The sequence below is a fragment of the Urocitellus parryii genome, chromosome 4, assembly GCF_045843805.1.
Source record: "Urocitellus parryii isolate mUroPar1 chromosome 4, mUroPar1.hap1, whole genome shotgun sequence".
In the NCBI taxonomy this organism is placed as follows: Eukaryota; Metazoa; Chordata; class Mammalia; order Rodentia; family Sciuridae; genus Urocitellus; species Urocitellus parryii.
Genome location: NC_135534.1, coordinates 21,578,603 through 21,601,495, shown reverse-complemented (window position 1 = coordinate 21,601,495; position 22,893 = coordinate 21,578,603). Strand labels below are relative to the sequence as shown.

General features: G+C 50.6%; 1 protein-coding gene across 1 annotated transcript in view; it reads left to right on the top strand.

The window, feature by feature from the left end:
- Nucleotides 1-21,502, top strand: part of Cry2 (cryptochrome circadian regulator 2) — a 33,013-nt gene extending 11,511 nt beyond the window's left edge. The window contains exons 4-12 of the mRNA XM_026399113.2: nt 815-999; nt 1,941-2,029; nt 8,408-8,548; nt 10,155-10,466; nt 10,702-10,853; nt 10,973-11,175; nt 11,477-11,569; nt 12,703-12,844; nt 21,223-21,502. Of these exons, the coding sequence (XP_026254898.2) occupies nt 815-999; nt 1,941-2,029; nt 8,408-8,548; nt 10,155-10,466; nt 10,702-10,853; nt 10,973-11,175; nt 11,477-11,569; nt 12,703-12,842 (1,315 nt within the window). The 3' untranslated portion in view covers nt 12,843-12,844; nt 21,223-21,502. The remainder of the gene's footprint in view (nt 1-814; nt 1,000-1,940; nt 2,030-8,407; nt 8,549-10,154; nt 10,467-10,701; nt 10,854-10,972; nt 11,176-11,476; nt 11,570-12,702; nt 12,845-21,222) is intronic.
- Nucleotides 21,503-22,893: the final 1,391 nt, after the last annotated feature.

Below are 22,893 nucleotides of genomic sequence, written 5' to 3'. Positions count from 1 at the left end.
GGGGGAGGCACTGTAGAGGCAGAAGCCAGCCTCCCGGCTCTGTTAATGGAGGGAGAGCAGAGAGGACAAACTGAGAAATAAACTCGCCCCACCAGCGGGTCTTGCATAAGCTGCTTCTTTGGCCAAAAGAGCCCCAGGAATCTGGCTGCGAACCATTTCAGTTTATCCTTATGTAAACAGCCTTCCTTCTCTTCCTCGCCCTCTAATAGTTTTCCTTCTTGCATGAGTGCAGTTATGTCCCCTGCTCATGAAAAACACTTTGTAAACTGTGAAACTCTTTAAGTATCAGCTGTCTCTGTTTACTCCAGCCCTGTCCCTGATTCAGGGAGGATCAGCCGGCCTTGCCCTCTACTCGAGTGCATGGGGCTAAAAGGAGGAGAGTCTTTCAACAAAGAAATATGTTTACAGCTCTTAAGGAACTTCCTCATGCTGGAGGAGGGAGAGAGGTCCCTGGCCCAGTCAGAAAGGCCAGGTCCTGGGAGGCTAGTGGGGCTCTTCTGTGATTAGAGAGGTATGGACAGTCTCTGTCTCTAGGCAACTCCGTGTGGACACCAGGGAACCTGGAACTGAGTCCCAGCTTTGGCCCTGCCTTGCTCCATTGCCTGAGGCACCTGCTCCAGCTCTCTGGGCTTCAGTTTCCCTCTCGGTAAAATGGAGACGCAGCCTCCCTTGCCTCCTTTCCACTCGGGTGGGACCTGTGCGCAGATGAGGAAAACATCCTCAAAGTCTTCAGGGTCTGGGTTCTTTTTTGGGTAGGTGGGACCCAAAACCAAGGGCTCTGAGGGTGATACCAGGTGTGCTTTGGGCTCCCCAGGATCATCGAGCTGAATGGGCAGAAGCCGCCCCTTACCTACAAGCGCTTCCAGGCTATCATCAGCCGCATGGAGCTGCCCAAGAAGCCAGTGGGTGCGGTGAGCAGCCAGCAGATGGAGAGCTGCAAGGCTGAGATCCAGGAGGACCACGATGACACCTACGGCGTGCCCTCCCTGGAGGAACTAGGTGCGCACGTCCCGCCCGGCCTCTCCGGCTGCCGCTCTTGTGGGAAGTGACTTGTTGGGGTGTTTTCTTCTTTGTGGAAGTAATGTATGTTACTATAGAAAGTTTAGCAGGTACAAAACCATCAAGGTGAAGTCACAACCACTATTTCCCCCGTGCCACTATTTTTTTTTTTTTTTGGCGGAGGTTGGGTGGGGTGGTGGTCCCAGGGATTGAACTCAGGGGCACTCAGCCACTGAGCCACATCCCCAGCCCTATTTTGTATTTTATTTAGAGACAGGGTCTCACTGAGTTACTTAGCACCTCACTTTTGCTGAGGCTGGCTTTGAACTCGTAGTCCTCCTGCCTCAGCCTCCCGAGCTGCTGGGATTACAGGTGTGTGCCGCCGCACCCGGTACAAAGAACCATTATTGATTTTTGAGCATGTCTTGTTTTTTTGGTGCTCGTGCTCATGAGCTCTGTTTCTAGCTCATACCTCAATGTGTGTGCTCTCCTCTCCAGCAGTGTAGGTGCAGTCTGGGATTGGCTTTCAGCGGGCTTCTCAAGACCAGGATGAGACTAGTATTGTCTTGGGTACTGACTCCACCCTTCCTCCCATACCCCACTCCATCTTTCAGTCTGAACAGTGTAAGCCTTTCTCACCTGAAAACCACAATCACTGCCAGCTAATCTAAAAGGGCAAGACGTCCGGGATCATTGTCACCTGCCTGGAATGATAGGGGCTGGAATGGGGAGGGCAAGAGAAAGGAGAAAATAGTGATAGTGGGAAGAGAACCAGGATGACCCAGAAAATGCTAAAACTTTAAGGGCTGTCTCAGTTCCAGTAGCACCAAGAACAAGAACTGCGCTCTAGTTCTCAGAGAGCTTTAAGAACCAAACAGGGTCAAAACTGAGCTGCTTCTGAAATGACTTAACCTCTAGCCCTTTATCTGCGCCTCCTATAGGGTTCCCCACTGAAGGACTTGGCCCAGCTGTGTGGCAAGGAGGAGAGACAGAAGCTCTGGCCCGCCTGGATAAGCACTTGGAACGGAAGGTATGGCCCCGTTTCTGAGCCACAGAACTGCTGCCCATGATGCAGGGGATATGGGTCACATTCATGTCCCTTAGTGCCTCTTAGCACCAATTGGTTGCAAAATGGAAATGAAACAAAACACAGCCATCCTTATGGCAAAAATAACAGCAGCAGCAAAGTCAGCAGCTGCCACGTGGAGAGTCCTTACCTCCACCTGTGCCGGTCACTGGGCTGAACATTTCTGGGTTAAGCACCTGCTTGCATTATTTCCTTCAGTCTTTCCAGCAGCCCTACTGGGTAGGTATTAGGCTCTCCATTGTATAGATTATGAAACTGAGGCTTAGAGACGCGAAGTAATTTGCCTGAGGTCGTACAGAAAGTCATAGAGTGAGATATTGGTCTAGGTGCTCATAAAGCTCATGCCAGATTGCCTGCCTGCCTCCTGTGGGCAGCTTTCCCTTAGTAGGAGGGTATCCAGTCAGTAAAGCCCGTAAGATTCATTCTTATGGGTTATGTACCCCTGTCTATGGTAGGTCTCTTCCAGGGCTTTGATGTCCATTTGCTCAGACCCAGAGAGCCCACATCTCAGGGCAGTGAAGATTAGCAGGAAAAACAAAAGAGGCTGAGGCCCTACGACACCTCTCAACAGTGTCCCACAGCCCCCACCAGCCTGTGACCAGAGGGGCAGAGAAGGTCCTCCCTACTGAGAACGGTCAGCTCCTAGCTCCTTTCTTGAAGCTGGTTTGTAGACTAGGCCCTTAAAGTTCCAACTTTTTTCTCTCCCTGCTCAGATGGAAGGTCATTTTTCCCAGCAGCCAGATGGTCATAACAGAGGCTGGGGAAGGCCTGCTAGAGGACAGTGAGCTCCCAGCCCACGGGAATGCTGTGCTGTGGCCTCAGCCCCACTGAGCCCAGCAAACTTGATGTTCCTGTCTTGGTGCTTCTATCATCTGGTGCCAAAACTAAGCCCACTAGACCTGATGTCCAAGGGCTGTGAGGGGACCTGCTTTCTCTGTCTACAGCAAGAGATGTAACCAGAGATTCTTGGGCTTGGTTTAAAGACAGAAATTGAGCCCAAGGGCAGAGGACAGAGATTATAAATGGGATGGCAGAATAGAATAAGACTTTAAAAAGTAAAGAGCTAATCTAGCTAACCTGTGATCCTATGGATTATGGTTCTTTTCACCTTGGAAGTGTTTTGTAGAGGACTTGCCCCTCAGGTCACCAAGTCAGGATTCATTTTACACACACCCTTAGAGACCCTATCTGTCACGGGACCCATTCAGACCCAATGGTAGCCAGAGGACATACTTTGTCCTATAAATCTGGGAGAACAGAAGGCACTGTGTGAGCAGGAGTTGAACCCAACCAGGAGGTTTACCTTAAATACATTAGCTTCCCAAATGTGAAGTGACCAGCTCATCATGCCAGGTTGTGCTAGTTTCTAGAAAGACTGCCAAACAAGACAGGCATGGAGTCTGTCTCCATGGAGTTGATCATTAAACAGGGAATTATAGATGTCCTGAGGATTAGAACAGGAGAGGTTCCTAGGAGGATTGTGAGAGCAAAGAACAGAAGAATTACATCAGTCAGTTCTTGTTTGCAACTTGCTTTTGAAAATCAGGAGTCACATAACCAGGAGTCTAAGGTATAGCCTTCAGGCACAGCTGATTTTAGTGTCCAGAGAATGCTATTAGGAAGGCGTTATCCATCTCCTAGCTCTGCTTTCCCATGCATCATTTTATTCTCAGGCAGACTTTCCTAGAGCAGTGGCAAAGGTGACCACCCAGCCCATTTTCCATTTAATTACTAACATAATAATTATTAATTATTATGCTCTTTTCTAAAAGCTTCAGGAAAAGTTCCACGAGTATTTCCATTGATCTGGGTTGTGCTGTGAGACCTTAAATCACTGTGGCCGGGGATGGGTGCTTTCTCTAGCAAGACTCGCATCGTGAACCCACTCCCAGAGGTAGAAAGTGGATGTGGCTCTGCTTTACCCGTGGCCCTAAGATTAGGGAAGGCCAGTTCTCCACAAGAAGATTACATGCTGTTACCAAAAAAGGAAGGCAAGAAAGGAAGGAAAAAAAAGACAAACTATGATCTTCACCTCTCGGTTAGTCAATAGTAGATGAGGGTAAGCATCTCTCTGTAAAAGTATCCTGATCATAAAATGAAAGTGGAATGATAGAATTAGAATACCACCACTTTGCAACACCTATAATGACACACTGGGCACGGTAAAGAGAGACAGATGGGCATTATGTGCCCCCTTAGACTTCCTAGAGGACCAACTCAAGCTCACTCCAGTCCCTGGGACCAGCTACTGGTTTGCAGCCCCTACACAGAGAGGTATGGTGAACTGCATGTGTGCATCGTCACCAAAGTCCTGCCCAGAATCTCACAAGTCCAGTGGCTGGGTTTTTCCACAGAAAAATGGATAGGAGCTGGGCAGGTGGCACACACCTGTAATCCCAGCAGCTCAGGAGGCTGGGGCAGGAGGATTGGGAGTTCAAAGCCAGGCTCAGCACTTAGTGAGGCCCTAACTCAGTGAGACTCTTCTCTAAATAAAATATATTTAAGTGCCCCTGGTTTCAATCCCCAATACCAAAAAAAAAAAAGGGGGGGGGATGACAGGAAGTATAGATTAAAAGAAATTAAGAGAATTTTTTAGTGGCCTGAACTAAAACTATGGCACCTAGGGATACGTGTGCAGGTGAAAAAAAGCAGCTACTTAAAAATGCAAGGAAAAAGCTCTTCCTCCCAATCATGCTTTGCAAAAGTAGAAAAATGGAAGCATTTCAGAAATGCAGAAGGCTGGGGCTGTAGCTCAGTGGTAGAGCGCTTGCCGAGCATGTGTGAGGCACTGGGTTCAATCCTCAGCACCACATATAAATAAACAAACAAAGGCATGCTGTCCATCTACAACTACAAAAATATTTTTTAAAAAATAATAAATTGGGGCCGGGATTGTGGCTCAGCGGCAGAGCGTTCGCCTAGCATGTGCGAGGCCCTGGGTTTGATCCTCAGCACCACATAAAAATAAGTAAATAAAGATATTGTGTCCAACTACAACTAAAAAATAAATATTTAAAAAAATAAATAAACAAAATAAACTTTTGAAAAATGCAGGAAACAGCTGGGTGTGGTGGCATGCCTGTAATTCCCAGAAACTCAGGAAGCTAAGGCAAGAGATCAAAAGTTCAAGGCCAGTCTCCACGGTTCAGCAAGGCCCTAAGCAATTTATTGAGACCCTGTCTCAAAAATAAAAAAAGGCTAAAGATGTAGTTTAGTAGTAAAGCCCTGGGTTAAATCCCTTGTGCCAAAAAAATAAAAAAGGGAAATGATTATGAAAGTTGGGCCAGGTATGGTGGCACATGATCCCAGAGGCTTGGGAGGTTGGGACCGGAGGATCACAAGTTCAAAGCCAGCCTCAGCAATGGCGAGGCGCTAAGCAACTCAGTGAGACCCTGTCTCTAAATAAAAATGCAAAATAGGGCTGGGGATGTGGCTCAGTGGTCAAGTGCCCCTGAGTTCAATCCCTGCCACTAAAAAAAGAAAATTAGTATCCCTTGTTGGGAGGGGGACTGCACTGGAGTGAGCATATGAATTGACTCCTGGAGTGACTGGCAAAGTCCTATTTCTTGAATTTGGTGGTGGCTACCTGGGTATTTGCCTCAGAATAATTTGTTAAGCCACAATGCCACATGTTTGTGTGCGTTTCCATGTCTACGTTTCATTTAAAAGAAAAATATGGGGCTGGGGATGTGGCTCAAGCGGTAGTGCCCTCAGCTGGCATGTATGCGTCCCAGGTTCGATCCTCAGCACCACATACACCACATGTGTCCGCTGAAAACTAAAAAATAAATATTAAAAAATTCTCTCTCTCTCTCTCTGTGTCTCTCTCTGTGTCTCTCTCTCTCTCTCTCTCTCTCTCTCTCTCTCTCTCTCTCATTCTCATCTCTGTCTCTCTTTAAAAAATTAAAAAATAAAAATAAATAAAAGAAAAAGATGAGGGCTGGGGCAGGGCTCAGTTGTAGAGTGCTTGCCCAGCATGTGTGAGGGGAACTGGGTTCGATCCTCAGCACCACGTGAAAATATATATATTAAAAAAAAGAAAGCCGCAGGTTGGGGTGCGGGGCAGTCAGTGCCTGTGTGGGCAGAAACACCCGTTAGATGTGCTGAGGTTGAAATCTGAAGGAGATGGTGCTAAGTGAGCCAAGGTGGGAGGGCAGGCTCAGGCGAGGAGGCTCAAGGCTGGAGAGAGAGTGGTGCCTCCGGCAGAGGGCCAGAGGTGAGCTGGGCGTGGGTGTGCTTTAGGTGTGTTTAAGACAGAGGGACCCAAAGTGGACACAGGGAGGCCCGTCACTGGCTGTCACCAGTGTGCAGTCTAGATATGATCTTACCCGAACAGATTGATCCCAGTAGAGAATAGAAAGAAGAGGATGAATTGGAGAAGTGAGAGGTAGAATTGCAGGACCTGGTTAGGGGCTGGTCAAAGGCGATAGTCAGTCAGGGCAACTAGGTGGCCACAGTGCATTTTCTCAGATAGGGGAGGCTGGTGGAAGGATGGGTTTAAAGAAGAGCATGTTACCTTCAAAGCAGCTGGATGAAGCCATGTGGCTAGAGCTACAGACATGGTGATTGTCTGCACAGAGAAGCTATTGGGAGCCATGGAACCTGCGGACTAGGACAGAGCCCAGCTGCTCACACATAGGGGCAGGTAGGGTAGGCCAAGCCTAGGAAAGACCCAGGGCAGCCTGCCAGCGGGAAGGCACCCAGGCGTGTTTGGAGGCAACGAAGCTCAAGGAAGGGAGGAAATGAGACGGGAGCAGACAGCAGGGTGCAGTGCTGCCCAGAAGTCCAAAATTACAAGCACAGAAAATGCCTTCAGAATTCAGTGGCGTGGAAATCCTAGGAGACTGTGGATGCCAGTGTGGTAGACAGGGGAGCCTGAAGCCAGCCGTGGACTAGAAAGGAGCCGTGGGTGGGGAAGAGGGGGAGTCTAGTGTGGAGCCCTCAGGATACCAGAAGTGCTTTGTACTTGGTTTGTTTTGAAATAACAAACATGAAATCATTTTTCCAGTGTTTTAGAAAAAGAGGAGAGGGTGGCCATGCAAGAGAAGGAAGAGGGAGGGCTGCAGAGCCAAGTGGAGGCCTTGACCTTGGGCAGCATGAGGGGGGTATGCAGGTGAACCTGGAAACTCAGTAGCTGAAAGATGAGGTGTGTCCCATCTGATGGCTTCCCTTATTTTTATCATAAGGCAAGAAGGCCATCTGCTGAAGGGTGGTGGGGAAGTGTGGTCTCGGAGGTCTCAGGAGGTCAGGTTTGTGAAACAGCTGTCAGAGAGAGAAGGAAAGGTGTCAGGAATTGGGAGCAAAGCAGTTACCAGCTGTGATGGAAAGAGACCGGGATCTGTCGTCAGAGGCCCAGGCTCTTTCCAGCCCTGTCTCTGTTTTTTTGTTGGGTTTGTTATTTGTTTGTTCATTTTTGTTTGTTTTTTAGTGCTGGGGATTGAACCCAGGGCCTTGCACATGCTGGGCAAGTGCTCTACCACCGAGCCACATCCCCAGCCCCTCCATGTTTCTTATCCTCTCTGTAACCCCAAGAGTCACAGAACCCACAGGAGCCTAGTTTCCTCATCTTCAGAAGAAGGTAATGGTAAATGCTGCCCAGAGAATGGTTAAGGTCAGGTGAGAGAGAGGACACAGGGGACAGTGAGTTAGGAAATAAAGCACTAGCACAGTGGCTTTGTTTTGTTGTTTTTGAGACAGGTTGCCAAGTTCTAAGGCTGACCTCGAACTTGTAATACTCCTGCCTCAACCTTGTAAGCCAGTGGCTATTGATGAAAAAGACAAGACCGATAGTACATGACAAATGAACCCAGGAGGGAATGACTCTGTTGGTCTCAGAAGTGGGTTGGGAGTTTCTTCCTTCCCTGAACAGAACAGTGGTGAGAAGTCCCTAGGTGTTTGTGAGACAGCAGCAACAGCCTTGGGCCCCTGGTGACTAGAGCAGGAGCTGAGTGAGTGAGTTCCGTAAAGTAGAAACTGTTTCTTTCTTTCTTCTATATAATTTTAGCTTGTACAGGGCTTTCAGAATTCATTTTCATATCTCGCTCGTTTTATTTCATCCCCAGCGATGGGGAATTTTGTTCTTATTTAGTAGATCATTAGCTAAGGACTGAAAAACTCATTTGCAGTCTTACCACAAGTTAAGTAGGAAAGTCAGGGGCAAGCACATGGGCACCCTGCTTGGAACGGTGGCATTCCCCCCACAGTCACCGGGCCTGAAGGAGTGACTTTCTATTGTTTGACCTTAGGCAGAACTACCCACCCGGGGCCCCTGTCTTTAACTTCTGTGACTCTTCTTTTTGTCACCTCCCCTGTTTGCTGCAGGCCTGGGTTGCCAACTATGAGAGACCTCGAATGAATGCCAACTCCCTGCTGGCCAGCCCCACAGGCCTCAGCCCCTACCTGCGCTTCGGCTGCCTGTCCTGCCGCCTCTTCTACTACCGCCTGTGGGACCTGTATAAAAAGGTGAGGGCACAGTGAGGGTGACACCCCCTCCCCCCACTTGTAGCCAGATGGATCACAGTTTTCTGGGCCTGCCAATCACCCTGAAAAGGATCCCTCCCTCTCCAGCCCTAGACAGGGGCTAGGTTATGGGTCCCGGAGGTGCACGGTCCAGGGAGCTGGGAAGAGTTGATTTTCAAGAAGTGGCAGAAGGAGCACACGCTGAGTCACTGATCCCGATGAGCCCAGATTTTCCTGTAGTGCAGGAGAACAGGCTGAAAAGCGGGCCTCAGGGTGTGACCCTAGAGGGGGCAGAGTCACTGGCAGCAGGTGGGTGGGGGCAAGGTCCTAGGTGGGAAGTGGGAAGTATGAGGCTGAAGCCAGATGTAAACAGTAAGGTGCAGCTGCTGTCCCTGGGGCCATGGCCAGAGCATTTAGAGGGGAATCCAGGAATGATGTGTGGTCAGTGATTGGGGGAATCGCCTGGAGGGGCTGCATACAGGGCCATGCCACAAGGGCAAGAGGGACATGACCCTGTTAAAGCATTTCTAGGAGGACAGTGTCTTTAGCCTTCATTTTCCTCAGCTCATCCTGTGTCTACATTTTTTTTCTTTTCTTTTTTTTATATATTATATAAAATATATATATATTTAGGTGTAGATGGTCATAACCCAATGCCTTTATTTTTATGTGGTTCTAAGGATTGAACCTGGGTCCTGCCCATGCTAGGAGAGCGCTCTACTGCTGAGCCACAATCCCAGCCTCTGCATTTTTTTTTTAACAGTACTAGGGATTGAACTCAGGGTCTCATACCTGCTGGGCAAGTATAATACCACTTAGTTGCATCCCACAGGTCTTTTTATTTTGAAACAAGGTCTCACTAAGTTGCCCAAGGTGACCTTGAACTTGTGACCCTCTTGCTTCAGTCTCCCAAGTAGCTGGATTCCAGGTGGATACCACCATGCCCACCTGTGTCCACATTTTTTTTCAATGTTATTTCCCCATCCTTCCCAATATCAAGATATTGTGGCACAGAGTAGCTTTGCCAGTTTGATGGGTTGTCTTGTGATTGTCAGAAAATCTATTTGCGAGGAGGTCGAATTCCCTAATTCCCTCATGACCTCAGACCTAGGCCGTCATAGCTTATAGAACCAAAATCTAGACTGAGAGCTTTTATGCACGCTGATACAAAAAAAAAAAAAAAAAACAAACCTTCAACCTTTCAGAAAGTGGAGCCAAACGGGGCACTCTGAGGACAAGGATCGTGACAAAGTCTTGGTAGCTGAATTCCTGCAGCAGTGTCCTCTCCCTGCCAGCTCTCAGTGTCTTTTTATTGTTGTTTGTTTGTTTTTTGGTGGTGCAAGGATCAAGCCCAGGCCCTGGTGCATGCTAGGCAAGCTCTGTGCCACGAGCTGCACCCAGCCTTTGCTCAGAGCAGTGGGCCAGCAAGTGGGGCTGGGTATGGACTCCGTGGGCACACTGGGTCATTTCTAGGGGATAGGCCCTCTGCATGTCCAGGGAATTTGGAGCCACCAAATTTGGGGGTCTATAGGTTCCTTTGTGAGAGAGACCCAAGTGACCAAAGCTAAAATCTGAGCAAGGTAAATTCATGTGGCACCTTGCCCCTCAGGTTAAGAAGAACAGCACACCTCCCCTTTCCCTGTTTGGGCAACTCCTGTGGCGAGAGTTCTTCTACACGGCAGCCACCAACAACCCCAGGTTTGATCGCATGGAGGGGAACCCCATCTGCATCCAGATCCCCTGGGACCGCAACCCCGAGGCCCTGGCCAAGTGGGCCGAGGGCAAGACAGGCTTCCCCTGGATTGACGCCATCATGACCCAACTGAGGCAGGAGGGCTGGATCCACCATCTGGCCCGGCACGCTGTGGCCTGCTTCCTCACCCGTGGGGACCTCTGGGTCAGCTGGGAGAGCGGGGTCCGGGTGAGTGCCCTCTCAGCGGAAGCTGGCCCATACCCTCTGATCAGGCCCAACAGAGGGCAGCCCCTTTCTGGGCTGCGGGATGGGGTGGGATCTCTGGGACCAGAAGATCCCCTCCAAATCCTCCATGGCCTGCCCTCAGCGGAAAGGCTTTGGCTCCTTGGGACACTGTGGTGACTTGGGGAGGACAATGGAAGTAGGTGCCCAGGGAAGCTGATTGTCTCCCCACCCCACCTAGGTGTTTGATGAGCTGCTCCTGGATGCAGACTTCAGTGTAAACGCGGGCAGCTGGATGTGGCTCTCCTGCAGTGCATTTTTCCAACAGTTCTTCCACTGCTATTGCCCTGTGGGCTTTGGCCGCCGCACTGACCCCAGTGGAGACTACATCAGGTGAGGCTCCAGACCAGGCTCTGATCTGGCCATTGTGGCTTCCTTCTGGGATGGAATGCCTGTGGTCCTCTGGAGGAAGGCCTAGGTGTGCTGACGGGGTCATCTGCTATATGTTCCAGGCGGTACCTTCCCAAATTGAAAGGCTTCCCTTCTCGATACATCTATGAGCCCTGGAACGCCCCAGAGTCCATTCAGAAGGCAGCCAAGTGCATCATTGGCGTGGACTACCCACGGCCCATCGTCAACCATGCAGAGACCAGCCGGCTCAACATCGAGAGAATGAAGCAGATCTACCAGCAGCTCTCGCGCTACCGGGGACTCTGTAAGGAGCACTCCCATCCTCCCCGCCCCCACCATTTCCTAGCTGAGGGAAGGACAGCACTGTAGGCCCTGAGACCCATAGAGGGGGACTTCCAGTGCTTGCCAAGGGAGTGCGAGTGCAGTCCTTCAGGCTGTGGAGCTGACCTGGCTTCCTGGGGCACAGGTCTCTACAGTAGTGAGGCAGTGGGAAGCCATGGAGCCTTGGCGACACAGTCCTGCCCTCCCCGCCCCTCGTTTCTCTTGCCCTGCGCTTCTGTACTCCACAGGGCTGCATTCTGATTACGTCGCTGCCTCTCCCCTAGGTCTACTGGCATCTGTCCCTTCCTGTGTGGAAGACCTTAGCCACCCTGTGGCAGAGCCTGGCTCCAGCCAGGCTGGTAGCATCAGCAGCACAGGTGAGTAGCAGAGCTGGCTTGTGGCCTCCCGTCGCCTGTGCTACCACTTCAGTCTTCAGGGCTGAAGCCAAAATGAGTCCTTGCCTGGGGGAGCTCATATTCCCCCTGGGCTGACAGGTAGTAAGGGAACCAAGTAAAATCCTTTCAGGTCATAAGTGCTTTTGAGGAAAGTCCAACTGAGTGGCTGATGGAGAGGGCTGGGGAGCAAAGGGTTCCTTGGGTCCCTTTGCTGGGAGCAGTCAGGGAACACATTTCTGAGCAGTGGTTAATTACCATGTGATGAGCAGAAGTCAGCTTTTCCAAAAACTGGGAAAAAGAACATTCTAGGCAAAGGGAATAGCAAGAAAAGGCCCAGAAACAGGAATCAAGCCCACTCAAGGAACAGGAGAAGGCCAGAGTAGCAGTGTGTCGTGCATGAGGAGCTAGAATGAGCTGGGGACAAGGTGTGGCAGGATCTAGAGGCTCCATGTCACTCTCAGGGGAGCAGCAGGGTGAGGCATGTTTCCACTTAAGATATTTTTTTGGGGGGAGCGGGGAGCTGGGGATTGAATCCAGGGCCTCATGCATGCTGGCCACGTGCTGTGCCACTGAGCCACACCCCAGCCCCCACCAAAGTTTTAAAAGCTCTGCTGGCTGCTGCATGGGAGCAGACAGTGTGGAACAGGCAGGAGTACATCGAAGCAAGGAAGGAGGTGCCGACAGGCGTGCAGACAGGAGGTGACAGGTGTGCAGACAGGAGGTGGCAGTGAGAGGGAGAGCGTGCTGCATCCTGAACCTTGGGCTTCGGGTTGAAGGTAGTGATGTGAAGCTGACAGGATCTCCACGGGTTTGTCCAGTCTGCCCAGCCAGGCTGCTCATCTCTGTTCTGGGAGACCCAGGGTGACAGGGGTAGTGCCTCACCTTCAGAACAGGGACATTAGACAGGCCGAATCCATCTTTAGCCTGGGGCCCATGGGATTTGGGGGCAGGAAGCTGGCTCTGCTGCCAGCAGCCCTGGCAAGGTCACTGCTGAAGAAAAGGTCTGAGGAGCAGTTCGTGGCGGGCTCCCTGTGGCCAAAGAGCGGCTGCTGCATAGGCCAGGGTCATCTTGGCTGTAGGTCGTCTCTGTGACCCTTTAACATGCTTCCCCACAGGCCCCAGACCACTACCCAGTGGCCCAGCATCCCCCAAACGCAAGCTGGAAGCAGCTGAGGAGCCACCTGGCGAAGAACTCAGCAAACGGGCAAGGGTGGCAGAGTTGCCCACCCCAGAGCTGCCAAGCAAGGACGCCTGAGAGTGAGTGACAGCAGCCTGGAGTCATCCTTGGGAGAGAGGTGGGGCTTGGTTGGAAAAACCCTGTCTGTCGGCTGGAGGTGAAGCAGTGAGGTGCAGTCTGGCAGGGGACTGCGGGTGTGTGAGATTTCAGCTTGTAGTCCCTCCACACTGACTTTCATACCTTCTAAAATTGAAAAGGAAATTTAAAAGTTGAAGCCATTTGCTTTGTTTGCCAGCTAAAGAGAAGGGAAAGCCTATTGGTTGATTGGTTTGGGGGTCTTTTTGATGCTTTCTACATGTTAAAAGTGAGTTGATGTGGCTCAGTGGTAAGAGCGCTTGTGTGTGAGGCACTGGGTTCGATCCTCAGCACCACATAAAAATAAGTAAAGGTATTAAAAAAAAAAAAAAAGTGAGTCAAGTCCAACAAGAAGAACACAGAGCCAGATGTGAAGCAGTGAAGTAGCCCTGGGAGTGTTGGGGAGGCTCCCCAGCCCCCGTCCCAGCAGGCTGTGTTCTGAAGGCAGCCAGCGGAGGGCAGCACTGGCCTCCAGAAGACAGGAGAGGGCAGGGCAGCACCACCCAGCCTAGCCCCACCTGAGGACAAGGGACCAGCCTCTCCAGTCACCGCCACTCCTCCCTTCTCACCTTCCTCCCAGTGGCTTCAGCTCTGCACTTGTCAGTCAGCACTCATCTTTTCTGGGAGCTTCTTGAATGTCATAAAAAACAAAACAAAAAAAACCCTGTCTCTTCCTTCCCAAAGCAAGAAGAGCCTTTTATGCTTTTCTCAGGGAAATAAATATAAATCACCGTCCTCTGAGTCGCTGTTCCTTAGATGCCATGACTGCATCAGTAGATTGGAGGGATATTTCCTCAGTGGGGCTGTTTGGTTCTTTTTTCCACATCCCTCTCACCTTGGGGACACACAGGGGCCATCTAGTGTGAAGGTGTAGGTCTGTGTGCTCAGTGAGACAGTGGCATTTGATGCTTGTACCCTCTACCTTTCCCGGGCTGTTTAATGTAGTCACCACTAATAGGCAGATTGTGCTGTCTTATTCTTGGGACTACCTACCAGCAGAATCCTGTCCGTATTGTAAGTCTGAACTTTCCAGGCCCATGCTCTAATTTTCAGGCAAGGTCAAAGAACAGAAGTCTAATGTCTGGGGTACAGCTGCTCAGTAAACTGGTGCATCCAACTCAGCGTGGCATTGTTGCCAGCAGATGTATGAGGAAGGAGAGGCATAAAAATGTGGTATGGTGTCCATCCCTGGATCTCAGCATTGCTTAGAAAAGGAGTATAAATAAGCAAGGTGAGGTGGCACCTGCCTAGGATCCCAGCTACTCCAAAGACTGAGGCAGCAGGACAGCAGGTTCAAGCCCAGCCTGGGCAATTTAGCAAGAACCTCTCTCAAAAAAGAAATAGGAAGGGCTGGGGTGTAGCTCAGTGTGAGAGTGCTCCTGGTATGTGTGTCAGTTAGGAATGTATGGGGCTGAGACCCATTAGAATCCCGAACCCTAGATTCTAAGATCCAAAATGCTCTGAAATCTAAGTTTTTGGGGTTTTTTAAAATCTAAAACTGTTTGAGCACCAACATAATGGTCTAAAGTTTTGAATTTTGGAGCATTTTAGATTTCAGATTCTCAGATTAGGGATGCTCAGTCAGTAAAGTCTATGCAAATATTCTGGAAAAAAAAAAAAAACCTCTGAAATCCAAAATATTTCTGATCTCAAGCATCTTAGTGAGGGATGTAAGACCTGTACTTGCATCCACATGTACAAAACCCAGTCAAGTAGCTACATCAACTAGGGGTAACCAGGCACAGTGGCTTACTCCTATAATCCCAGCAATTTGGGAGGCTAAAGCAAGAGGATTGGGAGTTCAAAGCCAACTCACCAACTTAGTGAGACCCTGGCTCTAAATTTGAAAAATATAACATAGAGCTGGGGATGTGGCTCAGTGGTTAAGCACCCCTTGGTTCAATCTCTGGTACAAAGAACAACAAACAACTAGGGTATATTCTTCTCACCTAACGAAAAGTCCAGAGATGGGTCTTGCTTGTTTGTGTTTGGTGGCACCACAGTGGCAGAGTCAGAGATTCTATTGACCATTGCTTAGGGGTCCCCAGATGGCTGCTCCAGCTGCAGCCATTGGTATCTCTTCATGGCAGGAGACAGAAGGACGGCAGGGATAGTTGTTCTCATTTATCCAATTAACAATGTCCATATATTCCCACTCATAAGACAGGTTCTAGGCAGTGGAGGTGTGGCAGAGAACCAGACTGACAGGCCCTCCCCGGGGTGTGTATTAGTGGGAGAAGACAGACAGTAGAAGGACAGAGAGAGATTGTAAGTGCTATGAAGAAAATCGAAGTTGGAGAAGAAAATAGAAAGTAAAGGTTGGGACACAGGAAAGATTGCAGTTTTGTGATCTGAGGGTTGTTGGTCTAGGGACTGCACTTTGAGAACCACTGACTTAGACCAGTCATGACCCACTGTCTAGACCAGACCTGTGATCCCCTGAGCAGAATCCAGCTTAGCTTTGAAGAGCAGATGCATGTACAGAATGCTTAGCCCAGGGCCAGCTCTTAGCCTGCAGCAAATGGTCATTCTTGTTATGATGGATATTATTAGGTTATTGCCTTTAGAGGAACTTAAGGGGTTGGGTCTAATCCTAAAGGGCCATGAGGTCTGGCAGATGGGTCTCTTGGGGGACTCTCTAGGAGTGAGGAAGCCTGTGGAACAGGGATGATTTAACTGGCATTTTGGGGAGACAACCCACTAGATTGGGCCCTGCAGAGAAGTAGGTGGGTGGGCTGGGAATGTGGCTCAGGCGGTAGCGCGCTTGTCTGGCATGCATGTGGCCGGGTTCGATCCTCAGCACCACATACCAACAAAAATGTTGTGTCCGCCGAGAACTAAGAAATAAATATTAAAAATTAAAAAAAAAAAAAGAGAAGTAGGTGGGTGAGAGGCAGCCAAGTGATGGCATCACAGGTGCAGAGTAAGCCCCACCTCTTGCCCTGAGTCCAGGACATCGTGTGTCAGCCTCTTGGGGTTTCAGGAGCTGCTTCTTGAGGCTCACCGTGTTCGTAATTGGTGACTCACTGAGCAAGTGAGGCCAGGGAAGGTAGGAGTTAGAGCCAAGAGGATGTCAACAAGAGCAGACCTCCCTCCAGGACCCCCTGAGAGAAGATGCACATGTCTCTGCAGAGCCTGGGCCTGCACAGGGGTAGCATCATCATCTGTGGAGTGGCAGGGAGGCCTCCCATCAGCTGCCTTGCTCACTGTGTATACATGGGGGTGATGAGAAGCCATCCATGCACAGGCATAAGTCAGGTGCACCGTGCAGATGAAATCGCAGGATCATCTGCACGTGCTTCTCATGGTGGCTTTGATCGTGCTCCTGTTAGTTCAGTCAGAGCTAGCACCCTGTCCTGAATCGGCCCAGACGGAGGCTCTGGGGCTCAAGTTCACGCAGTATCTTGCCCTTCCTCCCCACTTGCTATGCTGCTTTTGGTTGTGTGACTTTGGGCTGGATCCTGAACTTTCTGAGGTGCTTCAGGTTTAAGGTGTCACCAGTCATTCTTTAGCAAGCTGAGGGCTTCATCCTGAACCTTTCAGGGGCTCGTCACCCTGCGCTCTGTAGCTTTGTGGTTGTGGAGTGACGGCGCACAGGATGGACTTTACAATTTTAAGCTGACACTGTGGGAAAACAGGTCTGCCGCCCGGGATTCCACGCCTGCTTCAGATCCACACCAGCGGACGCGCTGCCTTTCGTTCAGTTCACAGCACCGCCCGGCAGTCCGTCAGCCTCCCGTTGTGCCTGGACTCCTCTCACTGCCCCAGCTGACCTACCCTGCGGAGAGTGTCTCGCATGTTCGCTGCCCCTGTGCTGGAATCGTGCCCTCTGCGTACAGAGGGTTCACGGCCATGGAACCCTCCTGCCCTCCCGGGCCTGCGAGGTCAGCCCCTGGGCTTGCTTGAGTAAAACCTGAGTGCTCGCAAGTCCTTGCTGTCGTCTTGACACTTGTTTCGTTGTGTCCTCCTCCTCGCGTGGGACAGGCACTGGTGGTCTGGAAACGTGGACGTGGAAGCAGCCTGGCTTCCATAAGTGTTGAGGGCTCTGACTCAAGCCCGCGGCCACATGCCAGCTAGTCCTGCTACTCCCTGACTGTGTGGCTTCACACACATTGTCTCACTTGTCAGTTCCTGAAAATGAGAAGGACCTCAGTGTTCCTAGCACTTAAAATGTAGTCGCTGACTGACAGGTGTCCCTTGTCTGTTTAACATGACTTGTGCGGTGCTGAAGGGTACAGGGTGGTTGATGGGTGGAGACTGAGCTGAGAGCAGCAGCCTGTGCCTGTTCCGGCCACCCCATCTCTTTACTTCCTGGTCCTGACTGGGGGCTGGGGAGCAACCCTCTGCCTGTCTTTGCTCTTGGGCACTGTGCTTCCCCCACACAGTGTGGAGAAGGGAACATGGGGACTTGTTAAGGCTGCAGACCCAGTGTCCCACAGCCCAGCTGCCGCTGACACCAGGGGGGCCCCATTTGGTCTCCTCAGCTCCTTTCTGCCGACGTGTGCCCTAGCTTAAGAACAAGGACACAGTCCTCTGCTAAGCGAGCAGCTAGAGGAACCTGTTGAAGAGACCTTTGCCTCACTTGGTAGACAGGAGTAAGCTGGTATCCTGTGACAGTGGCTGTAAACCCGCTGTAGAGGGCCTGGGTGACTGGGGCTTATCTGAGGCCCACCCACTGGCACTGCCCTTCACGAACTGCTCCAAACTAAGTGTTCTGTGTTATGACTGCATCTCACCCGGTTCCTCTAAGGTAAAACTGGCTCCTAAACCCTTTGTGAAACCCCTGCCTTTGGAGATTCTGATGGAAGATGGAGCCTCTCCCCAGAACACTGCACAGGTTCATGCGCACCAAAGCGTGTGAATATGGCACACATGCATGCTGGAGTACTATTCAGCCACAAAAGAGAATGAAATCCAGCTGAGCATGGTGGCACATGCCTGTAAGCCCTGCAATTCTGGAGGCTGGGGCAGGAGGATTACAAGTTACAAGGCCAACCTCAGCAACTTGGCAAAACCCTGTCTCAAAATAAAAATAAAAAGGGAGCTGGAGATGTGGCTTGGTGGTTAAGCACTTCAGGTTCAATCGCAGTATCAAAAAAGAAAAAGGAAAAGGACCAAAGTCCTGTCATCTGTGATAACAAGGATGGAACTGGAGGTATTTGTGTGAAGTGATAGAAGCCAGGTCAGCAAGACGGTGCGAATGATCTCAGAGCTGGGATTTTGTTTCCTTTTTTTCTTTTAAGATTGATCTCATGGAAGTTGAGAGTAGCCTGGAGGTGACCAGGTGGGGAGGTGCGAGGAGAGGCTGCCATGGTATCCTGGGGCTGGGTCACAGGGTGAGGGAAGATGTCCCCGGGCAGGGGCACTGCTGGCCACTGTAGGCGACAGTATGCGCTGTGCACTCCGCACAGCTGGGAGAGAGGAGCTGGAGTGTTTGGCCGTGAAGGAATGAGGCATGTTTGAGTAGACGGCTGCATTGAGCCTGGTAGAAGTCATGACAGGGATCAAAACAGCACATGGCACCTTAAAAAGTAATTTTTAAAATGTGCCCTTAACTCCAGGGTCCTCATCGACTGCCCCTTAAGCCTATTGTTAGGCTTCTGAAGGGTCCAGGACTCCAGAGTACCTCCTGCCCATGGAATCTTCAAGCCCTCATCTTCCCCAGCTCTGAAGGGGGAGAACAAACAGAAGTGGGTGTGTTGGGCACACAGGGCCCACTGTGGGGTGTTCTCCAATCATGAATTTATTCTGGTTCAGAAGAATACTCAAGGCTTTGGCTGAACGGCAGGGCAGAGACCTGAAGTCTGGAATGTACACTCCGATCAGCATGTTTCAGTAAATCATACAAACACCTTAGGAACAAATTTACTACTTTGTAATGGGAAAGTGTAGCTATTACAGTACAAGCCTAACAGGAAGAAGTGTTGGAATAACACACATTTTAAAGAATGACCCACTCTGCTGTGCTCTTCATCTGCCGGCTTCTAGATGGATCACCACCATCCAGATCAGATCAGATCTGCTTCAGCCTCAGCGTGTGGCCCTAAAAGGACTCCATGTGCTGGCGGGCTGAGTGAGGATTCGTATCTCCAACATCTGACGTTTAAGAGCAGTTTCCCTTTTCTGAAAACATCCTAACCTCAATTTATGCTGTTTGGATGTTAATCTTTATGCTACCGTTTGAATTTCTTGTTATCATTCTCTACAAGTCTTAATAAGGAATTCAATAACATAGAAATGACTTACTGTTAAAACATAAAGGTCTTGGAATCAAAATAACCTGTGATTCCTGCCTTGGCTCTGTCATTTATGAATGCTCTTTTCTTGGGCAAGTTACTTATCCTCTCTGGTTTCAGTTTTCTCATCTATAAAAATAAAAGCAAGAGGGGCTGGGGTTGTCGCTCAGTGCAGAGCGCTTGCCTAGCACACACAAGGCCCTGAGTTTGGTCCTCAGCCCTGGAAATAAATAAATAAGTAAAGGCAACATCTTTAGAGTTCATGGGGTGGCAAGTTGAATCAGTCTAGAAGGGCTGCCATAACATGGCACCAGGGGCCATGTGGCCCCAACCACAGAAACGTATCCTCTTAAAGTTCTGGAGGCTTGAAGTTCAAGATCATGGTGTCTCTCTTTGGCTTGTAGATGACCTTCAGCCTGTGATTTCACGTGGTTTCCCTCCATACTGTCCAGGTCTCCATTTTTTCGTCCTATAAGAACACCGGGCATATTAAAATTAGGGGTCATCCGGGTCTCCTCCTTTTGACTTAATTGCCTCTTAAAGACCCTGTCTGCATTGGGCCTGGTGCCACCTGCCTGTTCATCCCAGCAATTTTGTAGACTGAGGCAAGAGGATCACAAGTTAGTGAGACCCTGTCTCAAAATAAAAAACAAAAGTGCTGCAGATATAGATGTAGCGGTTGAGCACCCTAGGTTTGATCCCCAATACTAAAAATAAAAATGAAAAGACTCTGGGCTGGGGCTCAGCAGTAGAGCGCTCGCCTCGCCTGTTCGAGGCCCTGGGTTCCATCCTTAGCACCACATAAAAATAAATAAAATAAAGGTATTGCATCCAACTACAACTAGAAAATAAATATTAGAAAAAGAGAAAAGACTGTCTTCAAATAAAATCATATTCTGAGGTTCTGGGGGTTACAACTTCAGCATATAAGCGGGGGCATGCAGCTCAGTCTTGGCACAAGTGTGTGGCGCCTGACTCTCAGGAGGCTGGGCGGGCTGCTGAGTAGCGGCCGCCTCTCCAGCACTTCGCCTGGGAAGCTCTCCGCCACCAATGCTACTTGTCTCTGTAGATTCTCAGACACACTAAACCTATTAAACAGCAGCTGACATGCTGGGCTTACCCTGTTCTCTGTTATCAGAGATGAGGCCCTTTCTTCTCTCTGCCCCAGATTTGGGATGTTATAAATCTTTAAAATGAGTCCTGCTGTGTCTCCTGTCCCTTCCTGCCCCCGCCACTCCCCGCCACCTTCCAGCCGTGTGCCAGGGTTCCTTCATCTATACATGGAAAATTTTTCACCTGCAGATTCTAAATCGAGCCCTTGCCTTACTCTTCAGAATTTCTGGTCCCAGCTGGGCAAGGTGGCACATACCTGTAGTCCCAGCAATTTAGGAGACAGGAGGATCACAATTCAAGGCCAGCCTGCACAACTTAGTGAGACCCTGTTTCAAAAAAAGGAAAAAAAAGAAAAGAAAAATGGCTGGGGATGTAGCCTAGGGGTGGTAAAGCACCTTGGGTTCAGTCCCCAGTATTGCCAGACCCCCCCAAAAAAATATATATATATATATATTTATATGTTTATCTTTGCTGGTCCCAATGGCTTTTTTTTTTTTTTTTGGTTGTAGGTGGACACGATATCTTTATTTTTTTAATGTGGTGCTGAGAATTGAACCCAGTGCCTCACATATGCTAGGCAAGCACTTGACCACTGAGCCACACCCCCAGCCTCCCAGTGGCTTCTTTTTGAGCCACTGTTTTCTGATTCTCTGTCTCTGGCACCAGCTGCCGTGCCTTGTCATAGCTGAACTAGTGTCACCCAGGCTTCCAAGGAGTTGCATAGCCTTGTCCTCTGTTGCCCTCAGCCCTGGGTGGACAGTCTGCAGGCGAGAGCTTGTCCTATACTTGTACTTCAGAGGGAGAGTATTTAGTTGCCCCCATTGCCTCCCAGCAACAACCTGTCCCCAGGCACTGTGGCCCATGCAGCTCACTCTTTGGTCTCTTCCCCATTAGTCCCCAGAGGAGCTTGTGTGGCTGAGCAGCTGAGCAGCCTCCTGACTGACTGCCCTTTTGCACTTGTTTTTCTCTTCCAGCTGCTGAGCCTCTGCTCCCTAAGCAAAGCCCAGGTGCCCAAGCAGCCACCACGGCCACAGAGTGCAACCTACAGAGAAGCTGGTCACCGTGGGAGACGGAGGGGACGTGTGTGTGCGTGTGTGCTGAGGAAGGAGTGGTGTGCCGTCTGCGTGTGCATGCATCTGTTTCCATTGGAGATCCCGAATGCCGCCTGGGCTGGGAGGCCCTGGAACTCCCCTCACCACGAGCGCAGGCAGTTTTCTGGTCTCCAGACAAGAGGCCCAAGGTGTCCATAGCCTTGACCCCAGCCAAGACCCGTCCTGGTGTATCCCCTGCCTTGTCCAGTAGAACACAGTGGTAGGACCCCAGCTAGAACTCTGGCAACTCCTCCCCACACCCACTCCCTCCTCACATGGACTGAGGGGTAGGGGGTCCACATAGTTGGCACTTGTCCAAAGCATGGGATTCTTGGCAGCCAGAGTCCTGCTGGGTTCTCAGCTCTGAGGCTGGTGACTGGGCGGGCTGAAGCTGACGGGTGCTGTACAGATTTAGCCCTGGCCTGGTTTCTTATTCTAAAATTTTCTGGGTACCCAGAACTGAGCACAAGTTGTAGACAGATCCGGAAAGTTCCCACCATTGTACGGGAGTGCGCCTGGCTGACGTGGTGCGTCCAGCGTGGAGATGGCAGCTCTAGACGCATATCTGCCTTTTCAGGACTTAGGAGCCAAGGTCAGGGCTAGAGTCCCATTTCTCACTGTTCCTTCCCCAGAAGATGGGAGAGAGCCAGCCTCAGCCTCTACCAAGAGCTGTGCAGGGGCCAGGGTCAGAATCAGTCCCTCAGCAGGAGACCAGGTCCAGGTGGCTTAAGGCTCCTGGGCTCCTCTGGCCACACTCCAAGGCACCAGGTGCTCCAGGGAGGACAGCGGACGCCAGCCAGGGAATTTGGCTGGTCTTGGTTCTTAGGTTTCCAGGACCTGCTCTGAACTGGCCAGCTGTCCCACTAGCTGGGCTCTAAAGACAAGGGACTGAGAGGTGGGCACTGCCAGGCAGTTGGCAGAAGTACAAGTAGAGCTCACACCCAGCACACCATCCAGAAGCAGCAGGGGAGGTTTGACCAGAGAAGCCGAGCGAGCCTCACATTCCAGGAGCGCCGGCTCCCACCCCTCCGCCCACCACCAAGGCCTGTGTTGAGGACAAGCAATGGAAAGCAGGACTGTGCGGTCACCTAGAGCAAGTCTTCCTTCCACCCCGTGGCCTGCACTTGAGCCACAGAGTGTGTGGTGTGGGTGTGTGTGTGGGTGTGGGTGTGTGTGTGGGTGTGGGTGTGTGTGCGCGTGCGCGTGCGCACAAAGCTGAAAGGCTAGTTCCTGTAAGGATTTTTGTTTTCACATGAAACATTAAGCTGGCCTCTGGGCCCTTTCTTCTACCTCCCCTGTGACCTTTCGTAGCCTCAACGTTGTTAGCTCCCTTGGCCCTGGTCCTGACTGTCCTCTGTCCCTGGGCCAGGTTCCTGTCTCCTAGAGCTGTCCAGCACACTGACTGACAGGCTTCTTCCTGAGATGTCCTCAGGTTTTCTCAGCCAGAGAGCTGCCTTTAGAGTCCAACTGTTGTATGCGTGTCACCCTCACTAAAATGTCCTGTCATCACATGGGGGAAACAGCACAGGTGACGGTGTTTTCAGAGCTTCCTGT